Source organism: Plecotus auritus (genome assembly GCF_963455305.1).
Source record: "Plecotus auritus genome assembly, chromosome: 5".
Classification (NCBI taxonomy): domain Eukaryota; kingdom Metazoa; phylum Chordata; class Mammalia; order Chiroptera; family Vespertilionidae; genus Plecotus; species Plecotus auritus.
Window position 1 is genome coordinate 56,560,688 of NC_137776.1, and position 26,421 is coordinate 56,587,108.

The following is a 26,421-nucleotide window of genomic DNA, read 5'->3' on the forward strand; positions in this document are numbered from 1 at the left end:
GGAATAATTACTAAAAGTGTGTATATATTTTTGGGGACACCATATATATTATGTGAAAGTGCTTGGTAAACCATAAAGCATTATAAAACTGGGAGATCATCATGTGACTTGTCCATGATGAAGGAGATGGTGGTATAATGGTGGAAATGCAGTAGAACCATATAGGTCTTCTGAAAACCTTCCATTGCTTTCCCCTACTCAACACTGATCGCATTTACACCCTATGACAAAAATCTATGAAAGATATTAACCAATATTAACTGAACAAAATTTTTAAAAATCTATGAAAAGATTCTCACACAACTCGCAAAGATCCATTTGCTCAGAGCAGGAGAATGCCAGTGTTAGGGACATTTCCTCTGCTACAACATCCCAATATTTGTCAAATATTGCCTTGTCCAACATTCATAAAATTCTACATTTATTTGTATTGCAATTGTTTTCTAGGTAGGCAGTAGCTCTCCCCTTCACTTCTCAAGTATTCTCATTCAAAGCTGTTTTTTGGTGTGTTTCTATTTAACTTATAATGAAGTGATATTAATATTTCAAAACTAAAAGGATCATTTTTTTAAATGCTTTATAAAGTATTAGGCATTGTGATTGACCAGTGCCCAGCTTAGAATAGATACTTGCTTTTATGGTACAAATTCACTTTGTTTTAAGAATATGCAACATAGAAAATTCACAGGAAGACATGAATTATTAATAACTGGCAGCATGAAATGAAATGATCACAAAGCTTATTCATATAAACCATTAAGTGGGGGTTTGAAAGAGATTATTAACAGGAAGTTATTTAAAACTAACAAATTAGCCTTGCTGGTGTGGCTGGGTTGGAGCATTGCCCTGTGCACCAAAAGATAATGGGTTCAATTCCCAGTCAGGCCACATACCCAGATTGTGGGTTCGATCCCAGGTCGGGGCATGTGTGGGAAGCAACAGATGGATGTTCCTTCTTCACATCGATGTTTCTCTCTCTCTCTTCCCCCCTTCCTCTCTCCGGACTCTATTAAAATATATAAATAAAAAATAAAATAAAACTAACAAGTTATTACTATGAATAGAAGAATAAAACATCTACATAAATATAGTGTTAAGGACACAGATGTTAAGAGTACAATCAACTGACCAATTTAATTGTTCTACAATCATAATCAAACTTTTAAATGGAAATAGCAAGAATTATTATAGAAATGATACCAATAAAATATTGTTATTTATATAAAGCGGCAATATTAACATGGTTATTCTTGAAAAGCTACTAGTAATGTCAAAACTTAAATTCCTATTGTAGTCATGACATTTGTGACTTCCATTAGTTATAATTTATATTTTGAGCAATACAAAATAATTTGGTACACCTATGATTTTAAAGTGCTATATATTTAATCTGTATTCTTTGTACTTCCTGTTTTGTTTAAGTTGAAAATAATCACAACTGTTAGCATTTAAACTATATATTTTTTTCATGTTGACATTACATTGTTTGACTGTACAAAAAAACCATACCATTCCATCATCCTTATTTTATTTAGGAGTAAAATTCAAGGATCAGTAATTTTATAATGAACTCCTCCACAGCTTCATCAAAATGTCCCCATAACTGCAAAAGCTTTAATATGACAAGACACCCTTTTTTCAAATATTAAGATAAAAATATTGAGGGATTCCTAGTTTTTATCTCCTAGGCACCTACTGATTTTAATTAGCTGAAATCTTTTTAGCTGAAATCTGCATTTCTAGAGTTTTGATAGAAAATGTGTAACAGAATGTTTGCCAGTTAAGGAATATATTTCAAAAAAATAATGATCTCTTGAAAATATCAGTTACCTGGTATAAAGAAGCTCACTTGCATAGTAAGTTCCTTGGAATGCTTTAAACATAATGAAACAATCTACCAAAACACATACTATTTCCTAGTCTTTATGCACATAATGTAGCATGAAATCATGATGCTTTTCAAATACTCTGTGCAGAAATATTTATTTTTTAGCAAATATTTTCTTCAAAGATTGGTATGTGGTATTGACAATGTAATCTACTTGCACAACTAGTTTTGCAATAACCTTCTACAAATAACTGTAAATATGAAAAATGTAAATTTTGTGTAAAAATGATTGCAAATTTTTGGTAACTGAAAGTGTACAAGTTGTATTGAAAATATAGCATATATACATAATTTAAGAATGAAGCATATAATTTCTCATCTATTTATACATGAAAATTCAAGAATTTGTAAAAACAAATTATTTTGGGGAAAAAGAAAGTAAATCTCAATAGCTAGTTAGGATACTTTTATTAGAGAAACCAACTATTTCCAACATTTCACTAGGCACAGTACTAGGTATGGGCATGGTGGTGCTGATGTATTTCATGATATCACATTATTGCAACAGTGCATCTACCAGTACAGTTTTATTGAGTTCCACTAGGACACTAGTAAGTTGGACTGAGTAGTAAAAAGCATTAAATCAAAATTAAAGAAACAAAAACATTTTACTTTTATTACTGCTATCAAGAATAACATAGTTATTTACTAAAACGTTTGATTACTTAAAACTTATGATGACTAAAGAAATTAACTTAACATGTGAAACAAAATTATTATAATGTATGCTTGATTCATTTTTTTACATTAAGAAGAAAATATCCAGAGAATATTATTTTCATTTGCTTATGTTTCATACATTCCTAATTCCCTCCCCCGACCCCAGAATCATTAATCTGTTCTTTAAGAAAAACATCAAACTATCTTCAAGTAAAACTTTTAAATAAAATTTGTTGGTCATGATGTGGAAATTTTCTAAGCTAAGGATTGTTTAGTCTGTTTAGTGGTTTAGAATCCCTACCATTCATTTTTAAGGTTTAAAAATCAGCCGAAACCGGTTTGGCTCAGTGGATAGAGCGTCGGCCTGCGGACTGAAGGGTCCCGGGTTCGATTCCGGTCAAGGGCATGTACCTTGGTTGCGGGCACATCCCCAGTGGGAGGTGTGCAGGAGGCAGCTGATCGATGTTTCTCTCTCATCGATGTTTCTAGCTCTCTATCCCTCTCCCTTCCGCTCTCTGTAAAATATCAATAAAATATATTAAAAAAAAAATAAAAAAAATAAAAAAAAATAAAAATCCAAGAGAACATTTCCTATTTGATAAGTGAAAAAATAAACCAAATACAGTTTATTTTTTTTAAACCAAATACAGTTTAGAAGAAAGCTGTATTGATAAGTGAGGCTGATTATAAAATAAGATTCAAAGTATGAAAAAGCTTAATATTTAAAAACTTAAAGTCTTTTGTTATAAGTACAAATTGGGGAGTCCTACATTTAGATAGCACTGGGAATGAAATATGCATCCAAAAGTTCAATTAATCCTAAAATCATTTTTTAAATTTATTTTATTGTTTAAAGTATTACAAATAGTAGTACACATGTCTCCTTTTTTTCCCCATTGACCTTCCCCCAGCCTCCCCTACCCCCCGGCACATGCCCTCACCCTCCACCCCAGTGTCTTGTGGGGGGAGGTAAGAGATCAACCGAAGGACTTGCATGCATGCATATAAGCATAACCAACGGACCTAAAAATCATTTTTAAAATGGCCTATAATTTTCAAAAGAATATGGATCTTTAGTTATATGTTTCTAGAACAATCATACTAGCACTGTTCAGGTTATCCTTTGAAATTTCAGTAATCATAGCAAGATAAAATGTGATTAAATACGGTCAATTAAAATGCAAGTGACTGTATGCATGCATCTGTAAAGTGCATATTTATATGATTATGCTTAATAGAAAAAGTTGGACACTCCCTTCCCCTCCCGCACAATGTCATCAGAAGGTACTCATTCCTGGCAAGCTATTACATGATTACCTAAACCCAATTCTTCTCATTCCCTGTAAACTTTCCAAATTGCCACCATCTCTGATATTGCAAAAGGGGTACACCTTAAAACAATAAGTAGCACATAGGCAAGGACCCCCCTCCTTCCCTAACTCTACGCACATCATAGTTATGTAGAAGTGCTGCCAATGTCTATTTACTATGTATTCAGATATATAGAAGCACATCTGAGTTTTGAATGCTCGCAAATATACAAAGCTGCATATTACCAAGCAACTTGGGTAAAAGGAATGTTAAGTAATATAAGGCTCTTCTTTTATATACAAGTAAAATACATTTTTAAAAATAAGTAGAAAAAGATGACAAGAAATAATTAAAAGCACAAGGTTTCCCAGTATTCAATAATGAGCTGATAGTGCATCAGGCAGAAATTTTTCATGTTTTCCGGTGTTTTGCTGGAAATTTTGTGCTCAGTATTCTAAATTACAAAATGATTTTAATATATGTACATATGTGACATCATGACCTTATTCTAGACCACAAATATCTGAAAAGTATTCATTTAAGATCCTTTTTGCATTCATTACTGTAACAGTTCAAAATGTTTTTTTTTGCATCACCTAATATTATTATGAAGTCTAGACATACTCCTAGATACCTTAACATTGTACATTTATTTCAAAGTGCTTAATTTACTGCGTACATGACTGCATTAAGACCAAAAATATTTGTGATCTTTTAATACAAGTTTTAAGGTAATAAAACACCCATGGTTGCATTATAAAGTTTTTACTTAATAGATTTAATTTACCAGATTTTCCACAAATTTATTGCTCTTAATTTCTCAGAAAACTGCTACAAATAGGAGAATACATATCATCTATGAAGTTGTCAAACATAAAAAGCGAAAGAAAAGCACATTTCTGACAAACAGTATTTATTTTGTTTGTCCAGTTTAGTAATGCCCAAAGATTACAAGTGAACTTGATTTGTATATTTTATTTAAATAATCACAAATTGATGTTTTTGTTACTTTTTTAATTGCACAGACTTTAAACTACATTCATAAATTCTACTCTCTTCCAGGGTAAATGTCTTTTCTGGAAATAAACATATCACTTGATATTTGTATGACTTTTTGTTTCTGAATGCATGCTTAAATAAATCAAATGAGCACAGTCCTTAAGATTACATTTACAGTGGACCAAATTAACACTCTAATAGTATTGATTTCCCTTTTATGTAACTTAAAATGTATAAACTGGCACCGAAAATAGAAGTGGAATACCTGACATTTAATTATTTGTCAGTTTTTTAGGCATAGGTGAATTATTGCACTGTTATTTGAATCGAAGCATCTCATAATATATATGTAACAGATTTTGTATGATACTAAAATTTACAGCAAGCTATTTGAATGTTTATTTAAAAAATTCTCAAATGACATGGAAACATGTGTACTGTATAAATAAAAGCACTTAGAATTAAGAGTGTACATTATTCAATAATTTATATCATAAGAAAACCAGGCATGAATTAACCAGTACAATCTATTATATTAATATGACATATTAATATTCCAGTCATGTTTATCATAAAACTATTTATTACTTTAGTGATGGATGTCGGTTTACATCAATTATCTTAAAACATTGAGTTGAGTGAATTGCATTTCAGTGTAAAAATCCCAGTAAAATATTCTCTATGCCTAACGTTTTTAAAAGATTATCTATTTAATTAAAATGCAAAGGAGTTGTCTCACAATGAAGTTGGGTTGGCTGGAAAATTATTTTGCTAGGAAAAGGGGTTCTGTGTCCAAAAGAGTTTGGAATAAACTAGGTCAAATAAAATTAATAGGATTTTATGTACCTTGGGATTTCTCAAGTTCCCTGAGGAGGATGAGAATTTCTAAACTATGGCTGCCCATAGAAACTCATTCTTACAGACCCAGGAATACCTATGGAAAAGGATGAGTTAGAGCAGCAATTTTCAGTCTGTGTGTCACAAGAATTTTTAAAAACATGCAATACCTGACTAGTCAGGGGCACTGACCTCTTTCCCCTTAGAGCAGGGGTGGGGAACCTTTTCTCTGCCAAGGGCCACTTGGATATTTATAACATCATTCTCAGACCTTACAAAATTATCAACTTAAAAATTAGGCTGCTATATTTGGTCAAACGTTTAATTAACTCACCCCTAATGCCTGGCAAAGCCAGACCAGATGAATTTGCGGGTCTTATACGGCTCGCTGGCTGGCCTTTCCCCTGCCTTAGCATGTCAAATAAAAAAATGACAACAGCCAACATTGTCCGGTGTAAATTAATCAAAATTATGCCTATTTTTATTGTCAGATAGGCAAAAAATATGTATTTTTTGGTGTGCCACAGAATTTGAATAGTTTGTATGTGCCATGAGATGAAAAAGGTTGAAAATCAGAGTTAGGGGACTTTGTAAAGACTTCTAATATTAAATGTCATTTGGCAGAAACTTATACGAACATCACATGTCATTTTAAAAGTTTTACCTCAACTAGGAGACTCCAAGTAAGGAAAATTGTAATTGACCTCAGAAGAGCATTGTAACTTGACCACCTGTAAGCGGAATATTAAGATTCTAGACTGCTGAGTCATATTATCATCTTTATTGTACGGGAATGATGTACAGTGTGTTTACATTAGCTTTTACTACAATACTTCTATTTAAAATTCTGTATTTTTTTCAATATTAACTTCAATTTATTTTATTAAAATTCTGTATTTTCTATGGCTCAGTTAATACCCTCTCACATTATCAAATATATGCTCAAGAAAAAAAATTAACAGCTAGAGGGTAAATTATGGGTTATTTATACATATATTTTTATAAAACTGACCAAATGAATTCGATAGCTAATTATGTAAAATTATCATTTACATAATTAAATGACTATAAAATTATGTCCTTTCCATGATTTTTTCAGTGAAAGTTGATTTAGAATTCTATATGTTTATAAAATGTTTTTTTTTTTTCAAGATACTACTGTTAACCCTCCATTTTTTAAGAAACAGTTTTGGCCTGGCTGGTGTGGCTTAGTGGTTGCACATCGACCTATGAACCAGGAGATCACTGTTCGACATCCAGTCAGAGCACATGCCTGGGTGGTGGGCTTGATCCCCAGTGGGGGGCGCGCAGAAGGCAGCCAATCGATGACTCTCTCTCATCATTGATGTTTCTCTCTTTCCCTTCCTCTCTGAAATCAATAAAGATATATTTTTTTTAAAAAAGAAAGTTTTATAAAAACTATATATTAACTTGGTCACTCGCCATACTAAAATTAAGTCAATTTGTATAGTACTGCCCCCGTATCCATGGTTTCAGTACCTGAGGTCAGCTATGGTCTGAAAATATAAAATAGAAAGTTCCAGAAATAAACAATTCATAAGTTTTAAATTGTGTCTGTTCTGAGTAGTGTGAAGAAATCTCGAGTCGTCCCAGATCATCCCTCCTGGGACGTGCAATACAGTAAGATATTTTAAGAGAGACAGAGACCACATTCACATAACTTTTAATACAGTATATTGCTATAATGTTCTATTTTATATTTACTCTGGTTAATCTTTTACTGTGCTGGATTTATAAATGAAATTTAACACAAGTATGTGTGTATAGAAAAAAATAGTATATTTAGATTTAGGTACTATCTGTGGTTTCAAGCATTCTCTGGGGATCTTGGGATGTATCACTCTGGATCAGGAGGGACTACTGTATTTACCTTTAAGCTGAGGAAGAGATTCAGTTAAAGTATGTTTATTAGCCCTAACCGGTTTGGCTCAGTGGGTAGAGCGTCAGCCTGCGGACTGAAGGGTCCCGGGTTCGATTCCGGTCAAGGGCATGTACCTTGGTTGCGGGCACATCCCCAGTGGGAGGTGTGCAGGAGGCAGCTGATCGATGTTTCTCTCTCATCGATGTTTCTAACTCTCTATCCCTCTCCCTTCCTCTCTGTAAAAAGGCAATAAAATATATTTTTTTAAAAAAAGTATGTTTATTAAATCTTCATTGAGAAAAACTTAAGGTGTTGCCAAAAAAGGGGCTAGCTTCATTATAGCAGCTTATACCAGGGAATTTAAATGCTAAAAACCTGGTGACCCAACTTTGCAATTTCCATAGTAATACCACACAGAAATATTGCTGTGGTGTCTACCATGCTCCGTACCCCACATTACACAGATGAGCTCAAAAGACATATTGGTTTACTAATGCCAAAACCAGCAGTTAAGGTTGTCAAGAAAGTCAAATTTATAATTTCTGAACATTTAAACAAAGTGGAAAATTATCTAATTTTTTAACTTTATATACAATTGGCATTATGTATAAACAATAATTTAGTTTAATAGAATAAATTTAAATGTGGATATTTCATTAAAAATGTCATTCCCAGAAAAATCTAGATGTCATTTGAGGTTATCTATGTCTTTAGTAACAAAATAAAGTTCATAGAGAAAAGTTGTTTATTAAGAACTTTTTTTCCATAGAAAACAATAAAACATGTTGAAGAAAAATATACAATATAAAGAATAAAAAAAGAAAAATGATGCCTCCTGTAGTCTTATTTCACTATAGGTTATTTTATGCTCCACCTAAGGTGATTTAAGATAAAATTTTAGGAACTACAATTTTATTCTTCACAGATAAAGACCTTGGAGTTTGTTCTCTGATAATGTGAATAAGAACAAACCCTATAACGAATATGGCACAAAATCCAGGACTGCCCCTCTAGCTTACCTTCAAACACAAACAACTACAAACAAAAGCAAAATCTGTAACCTTCAGATAAGTTTAAATCAGTATTATCTAGGCTTTCATCATTTGGCTTCTTATATAATCTCATAAGTACATTCCTCCAAGTTTATATTGTTCAAATTAAGGCAAAGAGATATATACATCAATTAATCATATACCAATATTTGATGACATTATAGATATCCATCAAGGGAAAACTTTTCTAAAAGCAAAAACATCCCAAATACAAAAACATCTCTTTTATTGCTTTAAATTGTTAAAATAAAAACACATTTTATTAGATGCATAATATATATATATATATGTGTGTGTATATATATTATAAAGGGAATAGATTTAATAGGTAGAAACATGAAAAGCCCCAAAAGCTTTAATTTAAAGTAGTCCAGTTCATTTCTTCCAAGCAGAAACATTCACAGTATTTCTTTAGTTTTCAAATACTAGATATTCAAATTGCCATCGTGCCCTGCAAAAACTAATAAATAAGCAAAATCATCAGCTGGTAACAATAAAATGGTGTTTGTTTTTTATTAATTATATCCCATAAAAGCATTTTCACAAGCTGAAAAACTTTGATTTTCCAAGATTTATAATTCAACCAGTATATGCTAGTAGGGTAATGTTGACCCTATAACTTCCACATAAAAACAAAACAAAAACACTAAAACATCGGAACACATTTGAAATATAACTTTCTTATAGTATCAATTTTTTAAAAACCTGGATTCAGGTTAATAGCAATTATTTGAAATGAGAAATGAATAGCTTTATAATCTATCATATATGAAAATTTCCTATCTTTATTAGAACTAAGAAAGATCACCGCAAGTAAACTACTCTTCATAAAAATAATGGTAGTTTTACCCTTAAAAATGATTTGGGAGAAAAACTGCCAGAAACCTGTAATAAAATTTTAAAATATATTTTAGGTTTACTATAAAGTCAAGTTGGTATTTGTATCAATATTTAATCTTATAGAAAAAGAACATGGCCTACAAAATATATTATCCCAGTATTGGTACCAGGGATCACTTTACAGTTTTTAATAAATATGAACACTTCTAGAACACAGTGTAAATATCAAAAGTTTACACAAGATACTCACATCATCATATATGAAATTCACAACCCCTTGTTGCAAGTGGTCTCTTCTCCTAAAGAAATCTTTAAACAAATTACTTTTTTTATTATAATTGAAAAATCTAGTTTTAAATACTCAGTGTCCCCAGGTATTAAAATATTAATAATTTCATACTCAAATCTTGATTATGCATCTCAGACAAGAAAAAAGCCTCCAAAACTGAGCTGTAACAATTTTTCACTACATATACTCTAAAAATTTAAAGCCTTAACACTCTGATTAGATTTAATAGTGAATAAAGGGGAAAACATAATATAAACTTGCTAGAGAAAGCAACAGACATTACTTAAGAAAAATAGCTGTACCCACTTTTAAATGGTCTATACCTGTCAAAGCCCGAAGCTTCACACAGCAAGCAACATAATCGTCGAAGAAGATCCTGCCATTCTTGCTATAACGTTTAACAATAGCACTTAAGGTTTGAGGACTCAACCTATAACCTAAAAAAAAAAGATTGATAAATTACACCTTCTAATATTAAACACATAAGACCACAACAAACACTGCATTCTTTTTAATAGTCATAAATAGATTAACTTTCAAAATGCATTCCATAAAAAAACATGTTAAAAGCACAATGTTAGAAACAAAACATTCATACTGAAATTGATCAAAGCAACTGTTAATTATTAATAGGGGTACAGCCCTAGCTGGTTTGGCTCAGTGGATAGAGCATCGGTCTGGGGACTGAAGGGTCCCGGGTTTGATTCTGGTCAAGGGCACATGCCTGGGTTGTGGCTCTATCCCCAGTAGGGGGCGTGCAGGAGGCAGCCAATAAATGATTCTCTCTCATCATTGATGTTTCTATCTCTCTCCCTCTCCCTTCCTCGCTGAAATCAATAAAGATATATATATATATTTTAAAAATAGTGGTACATAAATATCACAAATATGGCTTCCTAATAAAGTCAAAGCTAAAAAAATTATTGTGTTTTTAAAAATATGTTTTGAACCCTAGCCAGTTTTGTTCACTGGATAGAGCCTCGGCCTGTGGACAGAAGAGTCCCGAGTTTGATTTCAGTCAAAGGCACATATCTCAGGTGCAGGCTTGATCTCTGGCCCTGGTTAAGGTGCATGCAGGAGGCAACCAATTGATGTGTCACTCTCAGATTGATGTTTTTCTCTGTCTTTCCGCCTCCCTTCCACTCTAAAAATTAATGGAAAAAATGTCCTTGGGTGAGAATTAAAATATATATTCTATATATATAAAAGGCTAATATGCTAAGTGTCTGACAGTCCGACCAGTCGCTATGACGCACACTGACCACCAGGGGCCAGATGTTCAATGCAGGAGCTGCTGTGACATGCACTGGCCATTTACAGAGAAGCGGCACCACAGACCTGGCGTCCACAAAGCAACATTCGGCTTCCCCCAAGTGGGACACAGGCCCCACCACCACCCCAGAGTGATAGCCCACCAAATCGCAGCCGACGCTGCCAAGACCCCATGGCACAAAATGTGGCCCACAGCCCCACCTGGAAACGGTGGCTATGGGTGCCGGGTAATGACGTCACATAGCAATGCCCAGCTTCCTCTCCCTAGCAACTAGCCTCCTTGCAGTTTCTTCAGCCAGGAACAAGATTTGCTTTATAGCCAGGTGGAAACATTTTACACTTTAACCAAATGTCTGTGAAGCGTTTTCCCATGCCTCATCTCATTTGATCCTTACAGAAGTCCAGGAGTAGGTAGATAGGAAACTAGGTGGAATCCTATTTTCTTTTCATTAACCAGAAAACAGATTTAGAAAGCTTAGAAACTTGACCTGACTGAAAAGAAATTAGAAATGGTGGACCTTGAAAATGACTTCAGTTTTTCTCACTACGCAGAATATAGTCAAACACTGCTGCAGTTAAATATTTTACCCTTTGTTCTCCCTGTGGGATCTACAATAATAATTTGCTTCATGTTGATATTTACTGCATGTTGCTGACAATTATCTGAAAGAGAAGTTGAGGTGCTAAACTTTTGGGCTGAAAAAGTTTAACTAAATCAGAAAGCAGGTCTAATTAAGCAAGTTTATCTATATACTAGAGGCCAAGTGCAAGAATTTGTGTACCAGTGGGATCCCTCAGCCTGGCCTGCAGGATTGGGCCAAAACCGGCTCTCTAACTTCCCCCGAGGGGTCCTGGATTGCGAGAGGGTGCAGGCCAGGCCAAGGGACCCCACTGGTGCACAGTCAGGCCAGGGAGGGACATGGGAGGTTGGCCAGCTGGGGAGGGACTGCGGAAAGGCCCCAAAGTGTATCCGGCCCATCTTGCTCAGTCCCGATTGGCCAGAACCCAGAAGCAAGCTAACCTACTGGTCAGAGGGTCTGCCCCCTTGGTGGTCAGTGCATGTCATAGCGACTGTTCAACCAGTTGACTGTCTGGCCCTGGTGGTCAATGCATGTCATAGCGAGCAGTTGAGCAGCCTTAGCATATCATTAGCATATTACACTTTGATTGGTTGAATGGACAACCAGAGGACTGGACACTTAGCATATTAGGCTTTTATCATATAGGATATAAAGCTCTCTCTAACGCCAATCGCACATGTGTGTTTCAATCTGTCGTTGTCGATCATGAATTTGGTTGACACTTCCATTATAGAGAAAGGGTGAATAGCAATATTAAAATATTTCTTCCAATTAATTTCCTTTCAATGTGCATGAATTCGTGCACCTGGCCTCTAGTGTATATATATTTGATTCTGAAATAATGTCTAGGGTATTTCATAGATTTTAATGCTTCAGTATTTCAAGCCTTTAATTTTATTTTATCTTTTTACCCTTCAGGTATCTTTTTATTTTTTATTTTATTTTTTATTAGGTATAACTGACAACATTATACTTCAGGACTACAATATAATGCTTTGATATCTGTATATATTGCAAAATGATTACCATAATAAGTCTAGTTAACATCTGTCACAACACATAATACAAATTCATTTTTCTTATAATAAGAACTTTTAAGATCTACTTTTCAGCAACTTTCAAAAATGCAATTACAGTATTATTAACTAGAGTCACCATGCTGCATATTATATCCCCATGAGTTACTTTATAATTGGAAATCTGTACTTTTGACCCCCTTCACCTATCAATTCTGTGAATTATGGATCTTTAAAGAACATCAGAGCAAAATTTACACAGTGATCTTTGCTAGCATTCAAATCCTATAGTTTCCATTGAATATTTTACTTACAAGTATCTTTTATAGCCAAAGAAAATTTGAAGATCAACATGATTATTCAGAGGGGAAAAATACAAAATGTTACTCCTTTATGTTCCATAACTCTTAATCTGTTTCTTCAGACTTTTATCACTACTTCCTTGGTTCTTTTTTTATCTAGGTTTTCTATTGTATACTCCTATCAGTAAAAAGTTTTGGATCATTATATGTGTATTTAGTTGTAAATTCTATACATGTATTACTGTTTGATTATTCACATTTTAAAATATATCTAACACTAAAATATAAAAATAATAAAAATAATTAGAAATATAAATCAATATATTATACTTTCTGCATCTATAGAGATGGTCTTAATGTATTTAATGAGATATGTGCACTTTATTGTGAAAAATGATAGCCTAGAAGTATTGTCTTTATTATTACTTGGGTTTAGTAGATTTCAACAAACTACACTAATTCATTCAAAGGGGAAAACAAAAAAATAAATGCAACTGGAGAAAATTCTATGTGTAGCTATAATAAAATGTAATGCAGGAAACTTGCTTAAATAAAATAAAAGGAAAGGTATAAATTAATAGAAGCAAATAAAACATGCAAACTAGTTTAATTATATATAAATCCATTTTGAGCTTTCAATTGGAGAGTTATGATCTGAATGTGGTATTGATAAAATTCTTAAGATTTTCCATAACATTCTTGGCAAAATAAATTAAATATTTTAAATATATATGAAGATCTTAAATTTGAATAATCCAGAATACCTCTTTGTTATATTCAAATGCCTATGTGAATTGTTTGGCGATTTTCTTTTTTTTGCAAAAGGTTATATTAATTTTCCAACATTATGCTGAATTAAGGAACAAGTTTAATCCATTAATTATTAAGGCTCTATAAACTATAGTACATGTTTATATAGCCAGGATTGTCCCTAAAATCACCATTTATTAAATTAAAATGTCCATTTGTAAAACAAACAAAAAATCACCAGTTTTTACTTAAATTAGAATTTGAAATAATGTACATCGGGTTCAGATTTTAACTTTCAAAAAGTTAATTTTCTTACAAATGTATTTTGTTTAGAAATGAGTATAAACAGAGGAATAGATTTAAATATACTCTACAGAGAAAATTCAGAAGTTATTTTATCATCCAGAATGTATGAAAGTTCATCTTTTGAAAAAATAATGAATAAAATGGTTTTTATTGATGTTAAAGGTCCTTAGTCAGAATTTACCTACAACCTTGAAATCACTCTAGGTGAAATAATATACCCCTTTATTACTTAAAAAAAATTAGAACAATTAAGATTCATCAGATCAAAGAACAAAGATAACCTGGATGGATGCTAAAGAATTTTAATATTCTTACCCATAGCAGCAATGGCTTGATTCAACTCATAAAGCTCCACTGTGCCACTTTGGTTTTGATCAATAGTTATGAAATTTTGTTTCCAGGCAGTAAGAGCTGTCCAAAGTTCTTTGAATTCGTTAAATCCCATTTTTCCTGTGTAATCTCTCTGACAGTTTTATTAACAAAAATAAAATTGATACCAAAGAGAATTTACTTAACCCAAAACTCCAAATCATTCACCAAAAAAAAAAAAAAAGTTAGGATGCTTCTGCAAGAGTTAGGTAAATTCGGCATATGAATAGATTTATACGTAAAACTGGAAAAGTATGGAATTTAAACAGAATCTTACAAAGCATTTTTAAACTCTGGCTTACTGTGGTGATCTATAATCAACAATTGCCTTAATATGAAAAAGCAACTATTCAATAGTATTTTCTATTTTTATTCAAGGATACATCCAACATGGCAATCATAATTCGGCAGGTTTCCAAACTGAAGGCTATAAAACATATTTATTATTTGAATTAGAGTCTGCCCAATTTTATCTATGTAAGATTATGACAATTTCTATTGTCAACTTAAAACATTCAAAATTGCCAAAAATATACAATCATCCTAATCAGCAAACTTAGGACGTTAGCCATCCATCATAATAATAAAAAAAATTGCTACCTTCAAACTAGTCATATCTAACAAGGGGATTTAGATAATTAAATAAGTAATCATAAAGTAACTGAAAATTGCTATCACAGGAGAGGAGGGCTTTAGTCTTCCTAATACAAATGACAAGTGGAGTTTAAGTAGGCATTTGACATATACTAAAATCACAAAACTTAAAGGAGTTAGCAATTTGGTTAAAGCTTGGGGTATATGTGAGGGAGTTGCATATGATGACATAAGAAAGACAGATGAGGGCTAGATCATGAAAGTCTTAAATGCCAACCTAAAAATTTAGACCAATGTAAGTCACTGAAGTATTTTAAGAAGCAGAGGGACAATTCTAAAATCTTCATTTCAGAAACATTAGTTTACCATGAACAGACTGTAAAGTGAGATGAAAATGGATGTTGGTAAATCATTTGATAGTTTTATTGCAATATGACTAAGTAAAAAAAGAGAAGTTTCTAAACTGAAGCAAATGTTTTCCCCACCTTGGGGAGGAGGAAGGAGGGCAAAAAAAGAAAGAAGGAATATATAAAACTATCTTAAAATTAGGGTTTATTAGAAATATTAACACTTTTGTAATTACAGAACCATAACTGAGGACTCACTAAGTAGAATTTAATTTCTCAAATCCTTACTGTCATTGCATTCAATTAGTACGTGATTTATCTCAAGACTATATCATAGCCCTGATAAAGAAAACATTATATCAGCACAGTTAAGCTTACGAAGTTCTCATAGCTAATAGCTCATTAAAATAAAAATAAATAAATAAAAATACTTAAAATTAAGTTGGCTTATTTTATGCTATTTGATATTTTTTAAATTCTATAAAGAAACAAATTATTTCAGCTAAATTTTAGATCCATTAAGAAAAAAAAAATGTAAAACATCCCACAAGCTTTAATAGCTGATTTTCTTTAAATGTTTAATCAATGTTAGAATAGATGGTTACAGTATTTTCAGGCTGACAATTTCAACAGATACTCAATGAGCATTTACTATGAGCCAAAGAGTCTGTGTTTTGTGATCTCACATACACATAAATATTTAATCAGATTAAATATTTTGACAAAGAATGAAGAGAGAATTTTTAGGAAAATTGACAAGAGTTTCTCTCACACACCACATTCCATTAGAATAGAGAGTAAATTGATTTTTTTTAAAGTCATAAACCTTTAGAGAAAAGGAGAATGAGAGAAGAACCAAATTTTGCAAGTTGGATGTGAGTTAACTAACCTAGTTCTGAGAAAGTGTTTTCCTGAACTTGCAATAAGAACAGCTGAGAAGCAGCCTATTTATCCTGGAAAAGACCCCAAAAATTTAAGAATTGGCAATACTTCTGTAAATGGGTGAAGATAAAAACAGGAGTGATTGAATGTCTACTTAAGGAGCATTTAGAGCTCTAAATCGCCTCCTGGCCTCAATTCAGTGGAAGGTTATATTTGCTCCCACCTCAGCAGAAGTCTGGGGTTTTATTCCCTGGAGAAGTCTCTAGACTGCAGGATTCCAGAACAGGGCTACCTAGCTGGCAATCAAATGACAATTTACAAAAGACTGAGAGCCCTTCTGATTCTTTCCCCCTCCTTTCCAGACAGAAGATCAGCTGGACAACCAGTCTAAAATGAAACCCTAAAGATATTAATACCCAGTGTTGCACAACAAACTGCCCAACCTAACCATCAGACACAGAACTCTACAATCAACACCTAATCTCACAGCTTCTAACCAGCCTTTTAGTTAAATATGAGCATCCCAGTATCACCAAACACCTGAGAAAAGCATCTAATATAAAAGACAAACAAATGGGGTGGGGGGCGGCAGCAATCTGTTAGAAACAAAGGTTATGTAGAAAGAAAGAAACTTTAAGTCTTAGAGAGATCATGGAAGATAATACATTCATGAAGAAAAAAACACACAGATGCTCTTGGATTTTAAGAAGATGGCAGTAGCCGTAACCGGTTTGGCTCAGTGGATAGAGCATTGGCCTGCGGACTCAAGGGTCCCGGGTTAGATTCCGGTCAAGGGCATGTACCTTGGTTGCGGGCACATCCCCAATAGGGGGTGTGCGGGAGGCAGCTGATCAATGTTTCTCTCTCAACGATGTTTCTAACTCTCTCTCTCTCTCGCCCTTCCTCTCTGTAAACAATCAATAAAATATATTTAAAAAAAAAAAAAAAGAAGATGGCAGTAAACAAGACTCACTAGAAAATAAAGATATGGAAATGTCCTCCCAAAATAGAGGAAAAGAAGTAGGAGAAAATAAGTGATCAATTCCAAATTACAGGCATTCTAGAAAGAGAAAATAGAGAAAACATGACTGAAGAAAATGTCCCAGAACTAAAGCAAATGAGTCCCAGACTGGGGGTACTTACTGAGTTCCTTACACAACACAACTAGGCACATCACGGTGAGCCACCAGACTAGGAACAAACATTTCACAGGCCTCAAGAGAGGAAAAACAAATGACAGAGCAACAATGGAAGCTAGAAACAATGGTACCTTTAAGATTCTAAGTGAAAATTATTTGTAACAGCATTCTACACCTGGCCATTCATTTAATTCTGAGGACAGAATGAAAGCATTTTCAGATGAAGCCTCAAAAAATTTACCTCCCATGTACTCTTTTAATAGGAAGCTAATGTTATACTTTATAGAATTAAAAAAGATGACGAGATGAAATAAAGGGAAGATCCAACTCCAGAGAGAGAAAGATAGCTCTGGAATGATGGTGATGGAATGCCAGTGTGACAGCTCTGCAGAGTAGAGCACAACAGAAAGCTCCAAGACGATGATTAATTTCAGGAAAGGAAAGTTACGTAAAATGGAAAATTAATCATACCTACCACAAGACACAAGAAGAGCATTTAGATAGTAACAAAAAGGCAAATGCTGATTATTGACCTAATGTAAATTATTATATAGCTGTGCTGAATGGATGGGAGGATGAGTAGGGCTCCTGTGTGGAGGGCAGGGCCAAGGGTAAATTAAAGGTTGAGAGTTAAATCCTCATGTTCCAAAGTAGACCTCTACTGATAATCATTAAAACTGAAAAGCAACAGTGATTTAAAAAGCATGCTATTTTGAGATCTGGAGGCAAATTTCAAAACAATCAGCTGAGAAAGTTGAAAGATATTTCCTCTGTGAGTGGTTAACACTGGGGAGATAGCAATGAACAATGAACAGTTATTTTCATAACAAGCTTTGAAGGATTATTTGACTCTTTAAACTACGTGCATGTATATCTGTGATAAAAAACATTGTAAAGTAGTATAAGTATGGGTGTAAAATGTTAGGATATGAATTTCCTATTCCAATTTCAACAGAGGGGGGAAAAAGATCTCACGAGAATAAGTTCCACTAATTCCAGACTGTGTCAAACATTTCTGAAGTTCTTCTGCATCCACTTCACCATCCTGTTAAAATAATTATAACTTGATTTAATGTACAGTTGTATAAATGCATAGTAAAATGCTGTCAATCTAGACCAATTGATAAATATGCATTCTTTAAAATATTACTCTATTACCAACTACAAAATAATAGATGACTTTTATAGCAAAGGCATATTACAGAATATCATGAACTATAAATAATTTTTCACAATCAAATTATAATCTATTAACTTTTCAAGCATCTCAAATGTAATTTTTTTTTCTACTTCTGGAAAATGGCATAATCATTCTATACAATAATAGCTCAAAGTAATACTTGGGAGAAACACTGGACCTCTACTTCAATTAGTTGGAAAAAATACCTACAATGGGATTTTTAAGAAAAATCTCAAAACTTTCCTTTCATGCCTATTTTGGGGGGAGATTATTTCTAATGGATATTGAAGGAGGTTATTTCTAATGGATATTGAAGGAGAAAAATATATTTTCCCTCCAACACCATTACCCCCAGCAAAATTTTAGAGTTCCGTACATTTTGTTAATAATCTTCTGATTATTGCCCAAACATTCTTGGTTTGAACTTATGGAAAATATGTTTTTATTTTGGAAGTGAAACAGGTTGAGGAGTCTCAGGTTTCAGTACCTCATCCTATTTTCTATTTTTTTAAAAATACAGAGGAGAATAATTTACTTGGAGGCATCAAATACATTGTCCAAATGCAAAACAATAGCTCTGAGAAAGGATCAAGGGGACAAATTTAAAATGTACTTTGTAAGAGACCAAAGAAACAACAACAAAAAAACTCTGAAAGAAAAACTATGGCTAAGAATTATTACAAACACTCATATTCTGATCTTTAGTTTAGATTTCCTTATAAGAAAACTTCTTCTCAATGAACCAACCATGTAGTACTGTTTAGCACTACACAGCATCTAAGTGGTTGTCTGTCTGTCATGCATGTTTTTGTAATTTTGTTTATATAATGTTAAATGTATTGTAGAACTGTATACCTGAAATCTATATAATCGTATTAACCAAAGTCACCCAAAAAAAAATCCATTAAAAATACATTTTAAAAAATTTAAATTCTGTAGTTAGAAAATAGTTCTTTTAAAAAATCAGCCATATTGTAAATTGTGGACACAATCGAGGTGGGGACAATCACAAAACCACTACACAAGGATAACATGGGGAAGGAAAGGGATAACATAGAAGGGGGAACCAAAAGAAGGAGGGAGAAAATACACAAGAACGCCAAGCAAAATAAGTTTATGAACCAAAAGTCGAAAGTATATGGAAAAATCTAATGGTCAAAACGACAACCAACAAAAATGAACAATTTTAGAACAAATCCATACAAGATGAAATTAATTTTATAGAGCAATCATTAAATCAAGTATGTAAAGAAAATGAAGAAAAATAAATAAACAAATATCTTCCATTTAGAAAGAAAAAGAAATTCATTTAACAAATATTTTATTAAGCAACCTACTATGTACAAGCATCATTAATAGGACTAGTTATCTAACATTGTTCAAAACCAATTCCTCACCTTCATACAGTTTACATGTTAGTGGTGGGAGAGAGACAATAAAGAAGAAATTAATTTGATGATATTAAGTGATAAGGGAAAAATACAGCAGAGTAAAGGTAATAAAGAATGTGTGCATGGGCCCTGTGGAGTAAAAAAGATCTCATGAGAATAAGTTCCACTAATTCCAGACTGTGTCAAACATTTCTGGAGTTCTTCTGCATCCACTTCAGAAGTGGAAGCAGTGTGCACACTAAAGTTAATTGTGTTTCTACTATTGAAATACATGATCTGTGTGTGTGTGTGTGCATGTGTGTATGTTGTGTGTTTACAAAGGTACAAACCAGAATTTCCCCAAATCAACTGATGAGTGAATCATCACTGTTCAGAAAACATCATCCTATAAAAAGGAGCACTGCAGAAAGCTTTAACTGGGCATTTCTTGTAAAGCATTATAAATTATATGGCCTATAAAAAAAGAATACAGCTATAGAGGTGAGTTCAGTAATTGGGTTGTAGAACCATAATATGTAAGTCTGATATTACACCTGATCCTAAAGCTAGGCAAAATTCAACATATAAAAGAATTGTCTAAATATTTGAACTAAAAAATTAAAAATGAAATAGTTTATGTACCCACTCAACACATCTATTTAATGACTAATATATTCCTAGTGTCAACTCGGTAAGGGATAATATTGCAAGAGCCATGTCTTCATGGAGTTTAACTACACAAAAGCACAAGACTGGAAAAATTGAGGCAAGTATCAAACAGTACAAACATAGAAAATCATTGTTGGAAACTGTTACACTGTAATAGTTCAGAAGTCAAATAAAAGTCTCTAAATATATATGTCCAGTTCCTGTTTTAAGCAGTAATTTTATAAAATGAATTTATTATATAGTCAGTTATAGATAACATGTTTATTCTCAGTAATACCACTCAAAATTTCCTTGCAGATAAGAATGGTATAATGTAACAGGATTGCATTTAGCTGCAAACAATAAAAAATGCTATTAAAGAGGCTTAAACAACTAAGAGTTTATTGTTTTATACAACAAGTCTGGAGCAAGATAGAACTTGACAGTATGGCAACTTAGTGATGTCACCAGTCTGCACTTGTAGATATTTTTCCAAATCCTCTCTGGCTCCCTGGGTCCCCTTTTAGTTAAATGAACTATGTGTCAGGGATCATGCTAGCAGACTTTTTAAAATAAAATGACTACCCTCATCTCTGATCTCAGGAAGAAAATTAGTCTAGAAAAGTTTAAAATGCAAATTTGATATGCATTTTAAATGATACACTAAATAAATAAAAAAGTGGGCATGCCTTTTAAACCGCAATCATTTGTAACTGACATCTGTGCAATGTATTTAGCATTTCACCTGTCCAGCAACAGCGGTAAAGTATGTCCACATGGGGTCTTCGGCTGAGGAGTAATTGTTCCAGTAAACTGGGTGTCCGGGGTATCCACCAGGGAGCACCTGTGGTCCTGTTCCTGGCACTGGCTGTCCCATCTGCATCTGCATTCCTGGCATCTGACCAATAAAATTTCCAAACTAGAAGAGTGAAAAAGGAGAAAGGTATCATCACAAAATGCTACCTATTATCCACTAACATTGATTTAAAAGGAAATATTTATGAGCAGTCCATTGCAGTACAGAAATAGAGTTACTGCAAGCTTCCAAATTCACTATCACAAAAGCTGTTAGCTCCAAAATGCTAGATGTTCTGTAATTGGACCTAATTCCATTCATTAACATGTTATCCAGAATTAAAAGAACTGTGAAAGAAAAAAAAATCTCTAGCCACTAAGAACTTAATCTAATAGTTGGACATGACGCACAATTTGAAAAAGTGTTTATCATAACCAACACTAAAATAAACAAAAATAAAAACTTTGAGAAAATCCACCTACAGAAAAACTAACAAGTAGTATAACTCAAGACACATACTTAGAAGAATACATGGTAAAATACAATGAAATTGTGAATAAATCAAGGGAAACAGCTTAGGACAGAAATACCCGCTCCATCAAAAAAAATTTTTTTAAAGGAAGAAATCAATGAACAGATCAATAAATTGGTAATTCTAACTATGGTCCTTTTCAAAACTAATAACAACAAGAATACTAATAATAATACGCAACTAATATTTTTGAGAGCTTTTTATATCCTAGGTACTACTGTTCTAAGTACTTTCCATCTATTATGTGATTTGATTTTCCAACAACTCTATGAGGTATAAAAGTACTATGTCCTTTTTGCAATTGAGGACCTGAAACTTCAGGAGGGTTCCTGAATTGGTTAAGGTCAGATAACTAGTAAGAAGTAGATCATGATTCAAAAATAGACAGTATGACCCCAGAGGCTACCTACTGTTTGTCTCCTGCTATATCTGTGGTTCCTCTTTTCTTTTCATTTGGAACTTGGTACATATTATTAATAACTTTAAAAAGATAACTTTACTCAGTATTTTTTTTTTAGTGTGAAGGAGAAAGAAGTATAAAGATTGTCCATTATTCCATTTTGGGTGTGTTTTTTTCCTTTTTATTGAACTTAGTGGGGTGACACTGGTTAACAAAATTATACAGGTTTCAGGTGCACAATTCTACAACACATCATCTGTACGCTGTATTTTGTATTTACCATCCCAAGAAAAGTTTCCGTCCATTTATCCCCCCATACCCTCCTCTACCTTCCTCCATCCCCCACCCCTAACCCCGGGGAATTACATTGTGGTCTGCGTCCAAGAGTTTTTTCCCTTTCTTTTTTGCTCAATCCCTCCACCCTCCTCCACACCTAGTTCCCTCTGCCACAGCCCGTCAGCCTGGTGTCTGTCTGTGAGTCTGTCTCTATTTTGCTTGTTAGTTCATTTTGTTCATTAGATTCCAGAATCATATGCTACTTGAACAAAAATATTTTTCACTTACATTCTTTTTTTTCATATAGTGTTGCCTTTAAATTTTTTTAAATTGCAGTTGACATTTAATATTATATTAGTTTCAGGTGTATAGCATAGTGCTTAGATATTTATATAACTTACAAAGTGATCTCTCAGATAAGTCTACTACCCCGCAGACACATATATAATTATTACAATATTAGTGATAATATGCCCTATGCTGAGTTTCACATTCCCATGACTATTTTGTAACTGCTAGTTTGTAACTTCACTTGCATTCTTCAAGGGTCAGTAGAGATTGCCAGAGGCAAAAAAAAAAAGATTCAGATAAAGGGCAAAGAAGGTAAAAGTTAGAGACTTTTTGCAGTGCTCTGAAAAGCCCTGGGCAGAGATGTGGTAAGAGCAAAAGTATGGAGGAAGTACTAGAGTTCCAAGAAATGTCCTCAGGCGGTGGTGGAAACATATAGATTCTGAAGCAATGAAGTACAAGAAAGGAAACAGTAAAACAATATTAGCAAAAAAAAAGATGTGATTGCTTAAAAGTTGCTTCTTTGAAAAGAAGAGATGGACAGACCAGGTTGACAAATATTAAAAGGGCCCTAGTAGGGCTGGCTCAGTGGACAGAGCATTGACCTATGCCCGGGGTTGTGGGCTCGATCCCCAGTAGGGGTCGTGCAGGAGGCAGCCAATCAATGAGTCTCTCATCATTGATGTTTCTATCTCTCCCTCTTCCTTCCTCTCTGAAATCAATAAAAATATATTTAAAATAAAGAAAAGGAGAGTATTTAACCACATATAGAATTTAAATTAAAAAATATATATTAACAATGCTATGAATACCTTTTTACCAATATATTTGAAAATGTAGATGAAATGGCCCTTCTAAAATTATATAAATTATAACTATTGACTCAAGGGAGAAAAAAATCTTCCTATTTCTAATAATTCAGGCTAGGATAAATTAATCAACCTTAGTAATGAAAATAATCAAAATGTTGCAAAAATATTATTTTTAAATCATCTTACCGATGGAAGGAAATTTCCAGGTCAGTATTTGAGGACAAGTCTAAACCCTGAGGTGAACAGCCTAGCAAACTCCTAAAGCTTTTGCTCTTTGGCCATGTAGAAATAACCAGCACCAAGGCATTGTCCAAGGCCTCCAAGGACAAGGAGTGAAAACAAGTCTTAGGGCATATCCAAGAATTTAGGGCTTACTGGAAACCCTCACCACTGTAAGATTCACATAAGAAAGAAAAACTAAAAATATTTTGTAAGAAACAAGGTCAAACTAAATCTAAGCATATTAGTGAAAAGCTAATGTTGAGGTGATGCCAAAAGATGACTATGAACCCTTTACTATAGCATCTACATTTGTTCCTTGAGAGTTGAACATATTTTTTTAAACTAAAGTCAGGCAACCTATATTACATGAAGAACCTGACCTTATGAATAACCTTCTACCTCTCTCTCCTTCGTGACATGCAACATTCACTCCCCCAAATCCAAAAACATGAGAGCTGATAATGGTCAAAGTAAAGATGATTGAAAATTCTTTGCCATCTCCCCTATGCAAGGCAGACTTTCTCCATCCCCTTGAATCTAAGCTGGGCCTGTTTCAGCTTTAACAGACAGAATACAGCAGAAATTGCACCAAGGTCCATTCCAGGCTAAAGACTTCAAGAGGCAGTTTCTGTTTCTCTCTTAGAGTAAAGCCAGCTCAAGGAAGCCCAAGACTCATGTAGAAGGATCCACATGGAGAACTGGAGCTAGTCATTAAGGCCAATCCATAAAAATAGTTTAAAAATTCATATTTCAAGTTGTCTTCCTGGTAGTGTCAAATGAGTCAACACTGACTTACATAGTCAGAGTTATTATCTGGTAATGTGACTGAAGAACAGCTTGGACTTAGAAGCGTTGGCAATGTCATTTTCACGTTGTTTTGCACATTTTTGAATCCTTAATATTATCTTGGATTCCTGGTTTCTTCCCAGAAATTTTCAAACTACGTGTCCAGTTTGGGTTATTTTAGTTAAACTAGATTATATAATCTGCAACACCAGAGAACTCTGTACGTATAAACTGTAATATATCACAATAAGCTGAAAGGAACAAACAAGTTGAGAAGCCACCTGAGTGGCTTCATCCCTCAGTGTACTCCCTGTATTTTATATCAGTGTGAACATTTGCAAAGCCCCATGGGTTTGTGCTTCCTTGAGTAATTGTTGAAGAAGGCATTACTTCCTTAGGCATCTTAAAGTAGAAGGGGCCAGGAGGAACCTAGGCCAAGTTTCAACACTGCCATATGACAGTACTAAAATCTATATTAAATATTAGTAAAGCTCAGTTCTCTTTCTGGGTAAAAACAAGTACAATTAAAATTGGAATTATAATATTTTCTACCCACAGCCCAATGGATTATCCCTCATGCACATGTTAATACAAAGCGTGCTCCCCCACTTTGGAGATCACTGACATAAATACTGAAGGTTGTGCTACTTTCTGGGGAAAAAAAAAAAAAAGCTAGCCAGCTAGCCACCAGGATATTGCGATTATAATTTCCAACTCTCAAGGGTGATGCAAAATAAAGAGTTATGTAAGAAAAGAGTAACCCTCCCACTCCAAAAAAAGTCTAGAAGAACAGATTGCCCTTAGCAGAGTAGTAAAGATTAGGAGACATTTAGCATATCTTAATTTATTCATAAGGACCGAAAATAAGTGGTCAAAAAATTCAGAAAGAGGATGTCTAGCAAAACGGAGCGACACATTGGGGGCGGGGCACAAAAGATGACTGGAACAAGAAAAGGGTGCTTTGCCGTTCCAGGAAAGGTATTTCTAAAAACACATCACACTCCTGGCTACACAAGAACACGCCTCGGGGACCAGAACGCTCGGCCGGCCGGCTTCCAGCACCTCGGACTGCGGGTACAAGAGGCAGAATAAGAGGCGGCGAAAATTCAGGGGCCGAAGGTGGACCAGGTCCCTCGGCACCGCCAGCAGGGGCGCCACACCCGGCAGGAGCGGTGGCCGCGTGAAGAGGACAGGACTCACCCCTCCTCCGTATCCCGGATAGGCCATGACGAGCGGATCAAGTGTCACCCCGTCACCCGTCACCCTTCGATTCTGCGTCCGCCCTGCTGGTGAAAAGCGTAGGTGCAGGTGCAGGTGCAGGTGAGGCTGACAGACGTACGCGCAGCGTCCTTCGCTTCCCGGAGACCTCCCACTGCCGGAATCCAGCCCCGCCCCACTCGGTTCCGATTGGCTGAGTCCCGCCCTAGGGAGCCCGCCCCATTCCGGAGTCTTAGTCCCACCCATCTTGTCTCTGATTGGCTTCACGCGCCCAGCTCTTTCCTGCTCGGCTCCTATTGGCTCGCTCAGGTGTCGCGCTCTCCTCTGCGAACCATGGAGAAAGCTGCCGCGGTTCCATCCACCTTTGGAAAAGCTCTCCGGACCTAAGTTTCTTTAGAAACCCCATCCTGGTCATTACTTCTTTTAACCACCGTTTTTGAGCCGGACTTCAGATACAGCTGTGAATCTAAAAACCTTGTAGAGTTACTCACATTTATTTTTGAATAGCGTTGATGTCACAATCAAAATTTTGAAACCTTTACCTCTGCGCCAAAGAGGAGTGCTTCTGAGCTAACAC

The 26,421-nt window shown here is 34.3% G+C and overlaps 1 protein-coding gene across 2 annotated transcripts; it reads right to left on the reverse strand.

Moving 5' to 3' along the window:
* Window positions 1–740: 740 nt before the first annotated feature.
* On the reverse strand, window positions 741–26,000 carry GCA (grancalcin). 2 transcript variants are annotated; one of them, XM_080669570.1, is made up of 8 exons: window positions 25,827–26,000; window positions 21,260–21,433; window positions 18,292–18,361; window positions 14,738–14,781; window positions 14,301–14,448; window positions 10,082–10,195; window positions 9,720–9,778; window positions 8,305–9,089 (listed from the first exon to the last, which is right to left on the reverse strand). In XM_080669570.1, exons 1-8 carry the CDS (start codon window positions 25,851–25,853, stop codon window positions 9,063–9,065), a joined length of 663 nt encoding a protein of 220 aa, XP_080525696.1. In that variant the 5' UTR covers window positions 25,854–26,000; the 3' UTR covers window positions 8,305–9,062. The 2 variants fall into 2 exon arrangements, with proteins under 2 accessions (XP_080525695.1, XP_080525696.1); XM_080669569.1 differs by lacking the exons at window positions 8,305–9,089; window positions 9,720–9,778 and adding an exon at window positions 741–1,006 and having other exon boundaries at window positions 25,827–25,994.
* Window positions 26,001–26,421: the final 421 nt, after the last annotated feature.